General features: G+C 34.1%; 1 protein-coding gene across 1 annotated transcript in view; it reads left to right on the plus strand.

Moving 5' to 3' along the window:
- GFRAL (GDNF family receptor alpha like) overlaps nt 1-5,464 on the plus strand; it is a 61,212-nt gene extending 55,748 nt beyond the window's left edge. The window contains exons 8-10 of the mRNA XM_045842849.1: nt 2,830-2,925; nt 3,015-3,087; nt 5,392-5,464. Of these exons, the coding sequence (XP_045698805.1) occupies nt 2,830-2,925; nt 3,015-3,087; nt 5,392-5,464 (242 nt within the window). The remainder of the gene's footprint in view (nt 1-2,829; nt 2,926-3,014; nt 3,088-5,391) is intronic.
- Nucleotides 5,465-6,000: the final 536 nt, after the last annotated feature.

The raw sequence follows: 6,000 nt of genomic DNA on the forward strand, positions 1-6,000 counted from the left end.
TTTAACCATGAAAAGAGAGCCCCCCAAAAAACAACAATAACAATGTCATATGATATATTAACAATTCAAAAACAGCTACAGCTTTTTTCAGTTATTCTATGAAAATATTTATCAAATATTTCTTCTAAGCAAAATCTTCCAGATTATGTTTTAATTTAAATTTTAATGAAAGGTTTATACATTTTCAGTTTGTGGTATGTTTAATGTCTATTTCAAGAATTCTGACATTTATTTTTCAAACATTATTTCATATACTTTCTACCACATTGTGTACATTGCACTTACCATTTCATATAAATTACACAAAGTACAATTTTAGTCTCCATCAGCCACTTCTGCACAAGGACTGTGGAAGAAAAGCACAGAAATAATCACATCTCTGTAGCTCATTTGGAGAGAATACTATTTAAATTTGTTCTTAATGTATGGCTGAAATTAATCTTGATTTCCCGTCAAATGTACAGGGATTTTACAATATAGTTCATAATAGTGTTTAATTCCTCTAGGGAACAAGTCAAGATAAACAAGTCACTGACAGTGTTTATCTATAAATATAGCAGATGGTGTGGGACTGAGGTGGGTTATTAACTCTGCCGACTTTAATTTCATGGTTATAAAACATTGTAAACCTCACTGTTTATAAAAGGCTGGGGAAGAATCTCCAATGGGCTTCAGTAGCCAAGAAACCCTCTGTAACATTAATCTCACTAACTGATATTCGGTATCCTCCTAGGGTGCAATATTGAAGATTGTGGAGTGATTGCTAGACACATTAAAATTTTCACTGGGATCATTAGCTAGCATTTCTGTCATTGATCTATTATAACCTTGTTAATGAGTTCCATGTGAGCTAAATTTGGTGAATGCAATGATTTTTTCTAAACTTTGCTAGGTGAATGTTTAACAATTACTTTAAGCAGTTATATAGCTAAAGGGTAGTATAATTTGTCAAAATAATACTTTTTTCTTATGCAAAGGTAAATCATGATATCTAACTAGACCAAATGTACCTAAAGATAAAATTTCAAAAAGAAAATGATAGCTTCATTTGAACAATCAATGTACATTAAATACATTTACATTTAGGCTATGAATCTGTTCAAAATGTGACAAAATGCCACTGAATTTAAAAAATCAAAATAATTTGTCCTTTATTTTAAAAATTGATTTAAATATAATATTGTAATAATTTATTTCACTGAGTATTTGTATACTCAATTTGAATAAAATTCTTTCAAAAAGGACCACTATTATAAAAATGGTATTATTTGAAACAGCTGAACTTTTCCATTTCAACATTATAGTGAATAACAAAATGTATTTGATAACCACGGTAATGAAAATTTTTCACAACCTCTACCTCTGTTACTTTTATATTCAAAAGAGGTTGATTTTTTTTAGTTTTAAGGTCAGACTTCTATCAATATTATATGATAACCCAATATGTGAGTTGGGGATTAAAAAATCTTGAACTAAAAATGTCTTAACTATGTTGAGTTTAGACTCCTTGAGAATGGGTGTTTTAATAACAAAACTCCCAGTTACTTTTCTAGCTTTTATATTAGGCTCTAAGTATATAATATAATATACTTCTCCTGGATGCTCCCCCACTACTGGTGCAGGGGGCTTTGGTTATGGATCTGAAACGGACTGACCTATGCTTTCAAATGATTATCCCTATTATCAAACCTCGGTAACAGGGATCATCAAACTTTGGTAATAGAGTAATAGAGATAATCCTTAACCCAGGATTATCAAAGCTTGGCTTCCAAGGAGCTGGCTTCTGAACAGCAGCAGGCCTGGGCTGAGACAAAACTAACGGGACTGTAGGGAATAGAGCTTCCCGTCCTCCTCTTCAGAGCCTGCCGCCCCTAGCTGTCATGGGACATGTTATCCCTTGACTTGATACACTCATTTTTGCAAAAAGTGACTCTCATACTTGGACTTCCAAGCCCCAAAATGCAGAAAGCACCTGAAACAGAGGACAGCAAAGCCTCCCTCAAGTGAAGACTTTACCTCATTTTACTTAAGCCCCCAAATTCCCCTGGATCATTGTCATCAGAGAAATTTGTTTTGAGATTATTGGTATGTTTGGCAATATTTGTGTTGAACTGAATCAGAACTAAAGGTGATTTCACTTCCAAGTTATTAGTAAAAGTCATGTAAAATGCATCTATCGATTAATTTTAAGGATCACATCTTTTTGTCTTGTGTTTTGTGAAGTGAAGTAAAACTCTATTTTGCAAATGTGATCATGAAGATCAGGGCAACAGAGTGGTCGAGAGGAGCCCTTAAGTGAGATAAAACCAGGTGGCATCAACAGAGACTGAAGGGGTTAAAAAAGGGAAACAGAATGGGGGGAATAAGTAAATCTGGATGTTGACATGTCTGAGCAGAGGGGTGAAAACAGTGATAGGTTTAAGGACTCTCCTTTGTAAGAATTCATAAACACAGTGGATCTTAGGGAAATGACATATCATTAAAAGCACTTTAAAATAATCACCCTTGTAAAGGAAGAATCTTTTTCTATATCCCAGTAACAGCCTAAAGTTACTGTCTTTTTTTCTCATTGTCTATATATGAATATTTTATAAAATGTAATATTTTCTCTAATCATGCTGTGAAAAAAGTTTCTATAAGGAAATTATCTGATTAAAAGGTGAAAAAAGCTGTCAAAATTTTAGAAAAGTTTACCTGAATATATTATATTTCATTAAAATAGTATCATAGAAATAAGTTGCTGCCTTAAAAAGCAAATTACAACCCATGGGATAAAAGCTATGCATTACCTTTAAGTGCTTTAATCTCATTTTCCTTATTTTCTTTCAGATTATTCGACTCTGTCTAATGTCAAAGGCATTGCATTGCATAAAAGTAAACATAGAGAGGAAATAACTCTAAGTGGATTTCATTCCCCCTTCAACGGTCCGTTAAAAATCAAACTTCTGTACTATTCTTTTTATTATTTATTCTCTCGAGAAATCCAGTAACTTTTAAAAATCTTTTGTCTCCAGGAGAAGTAATGTATGCTGTCATGTGTGTGACAGTCATCTGTGGAATCCTTCTCATGGTTGTGATCAAGCTGAGGTAACTGGATACAACGCCGAAGGGAAGGGCTGGAGCTGAGTCAGCCCCGTTAGACCACATTTCACCACAAAGGGCCTGAGAATGAACACTTCTCCGTTAAGACCTACTAAATCAACTTTTAATGTGGGCTGGGTCCATGGAAACGGTACTCTCTGCCTTCATATGTAAGGGAAATGTGATCATAGGGGAATTTTTTTTGTTGCATTTTACAAGCACATATGTATTGTTCCCCCAATTAAATTTGTTATCAATCTTTTCCCTGGTTTTCATACAAAATCCAAGTTGACCTTTGCTTCATTCCCTATGCAAACCACTTGCAGGATTCATCAGCTTATAGAATGGACCTGTTGTGCACTTTATACAGTTTATATTTGCCTAAAGATTTAATCTTCATTCTAATTTATTACATTCTAATGAATTTCATTCATGTTTTAATATGCAAGCATTAAGGCTTGTATAATTTGAGGCCTCACAGGGTACCATTAGAAAGATACTACTTCTGCCTGACATTAATTCACTCTTTCCAAATATTTTTTCTTGGCTGTCTTCATTGCTCAAATGCAGTAATGCTCCAGCAGACATGTGATATTTAAGACCAGTAATCTCTAGATTTCTAAATTTCTAGGGTTTAAAAACCTTCCACCTATTTATCATTTACAAATAGATGTAAAGTGGGGTGCAGTTGCTTACTTTAATTTTTAAAAATAACCTCATATTTAAATATCAGTGATGTTGATTTCCTAATTCATTATACCTATATGTATCTTTGTATATAGTTGATCATAAAGAAACATTACATATATTATAAATACAAACATAAGATACATTTGTCAGTAAGATTCAGCCTAGAGAGTAGCAGAGGCAATGGGCATTTCTCTTCTCATGACACCCACAGGGGGAGACACAGCCAACTACACAACACATGTGGACATGCTGCTCCCAGAAACCTCAGGCTTCAGGTCCTGGACACAATGGCAGATAAAGGAAAGACTGAAGTGGCAGAAATATGGCAATGCCAAGGGCAGGCACATGGAGAGTGTATGCTCTACCCATGGATATTCAGTAATATTTATTTTTAATAGCAATGCCAGCTAAACATATCCATTTGTTTAATCCAACTTCTCTAAACATTTAACTTGATGCTTACCAATACCAGTACTAAAACAAACTGCTTTCCTCTGTGGTCTCGGAAGTTGTATTTGTATGAGAAGATACTCCTTGGATTCTGAGATAGGTTTAAAGGCCATATAATTAGAGTCAGTTTCAAAGGGGAAATGGCATTTGGAATTTATTCAACTTCCCTTTATTTGGTTTGCAATATTTGAGAGCACTGCTCAGTTACTGGGCCTGCCTACATATTCCATCACAGACCTATTGTTTCAGAGAAGCACAAATGGTCTTTTGCAAAAATCTTACTTTCGTGGTTCTCAATCTTTATTTTTTAGCCTCACATATAATCTATAAAATTCACATCTGTCACACAGGGCCGTGGGTTCTGACAGATTGCTGTTGTGCTGTTGTGCCACAGATAAATAAGGTGGTGGCCATTTAAAATTCCCTGTGTATCAGTGTAATTTTATCTCTCTTCTTGCCTGCAGAAACAGGCACATCCCTTACCTGGATGACAATGGGAGTGGTATAGACAAAAATCTTGAATTTACTCTGACATGTATTTTAAACTAATCATTCATATTGTTCAGTATATTACATTTAGTTACAAGTCATTTTCCATCCAATTTAAAATTGATCCTTACCTATATTCTGAAAGATCCACACCCAGGGTTAAGTAAATGATGAAAGTAAAAGCCATCATAGAAAGAAAGAATAAAGCAAAGCAAAAGCATCATTAACATGGAGAGCTGTGTCCTCCCACCCATCTATCTGCAGTAGATGGTGCCTGCTCTGTGCAAGAGGGCTGACTGCCGCTCACCTGTAGTCGGGCCTAATCCACGTGGACACCTTTCTGCAGCATAGATTGAAGTTTTCGCATTTGGTTCATGTTATACTAAATTAAAACAGCCCTAAATCTTCAAAGAAATTTGTAGAAACCAATATTTTGAAACAAAAATATTTGAGAAAAGAAAGAACTCTTTTTCTTTTTGAAAATGATTACTTGGAAATCATAGTTCAATTCAGGATACTTCTTAGAAAGACCATAGCATACTCGACTATTGGGTCTTTACATTCGGGAAGATGATTAGTTTCCCCTCCAGGCATGGGATCCATCCAACAATATAAGCACACATACATTTGTAAAATCCTTAAAATGGCATACTGTTAACTTTTTCTTTTACTTTTATATAGAACCTCCAGAATACCAAGTCAAACCAGAGATCCCTCACCAATCCAAATACCTGGAGGACTCATGGTTCATTGAGTCTTGGATCATTAACGATCATTTCCTTTCAAGTGAGTCTTCGTAGCCAGGCAACAGAATTACCCTGTTCATCGTCAATAAAGAAAATGTTGACATGGATTTAATGATATTGGATCATTAACTATAACAATTTAAGGTATAATAATATGGCAAGTGTTCAATTTATTTTTTCTTAAGAAAATGTTTAAGTATAAATATACAGTATTATTTTTCAGGACCCTGATACATAATTACAAAATTGCTCTTCAAGGCAAAAAGTGTTACAGTGTTACCTAAGTTATACTCTGCATGATTTATTTCATGATAAATTTGAACCCACAGGATAGTAATTAGTTGCATCATAATATGACATAGTTAGCAGGGGTTTTTCCTGCTCAATTATGCAAATTTTCATTAACTTGCCAAAAGGAAAAAGCTAAATGAAAATTATAGTGTGTTTGTTATTTGTATATCTATTTTGAAATCATTAGCTAAATTATTAGCATTGATTTTAAACTCCTAAATATAGTTGGTTAGATAATTAGTCTTGAACTGAA

The sequence above is a fragment of the Phyllostomus hastatus genome, unplaced genomic scaffold (assembly GCF_019186645.2).
Source record: "Phyllostomus hastatus isolate PE091 unplaced genomic scaffold, TTU_PhHast_1.1 phas_contig_40, whole genome shotgun sequence".
NCBI classification, from domain to species: domain Eukaryota; kingdom Metazoa; phylum Chordata; class Mammalia; order Chiroptera; family Phyllostomidae; genus Phyllostomus; species Phyllostomus hastatus.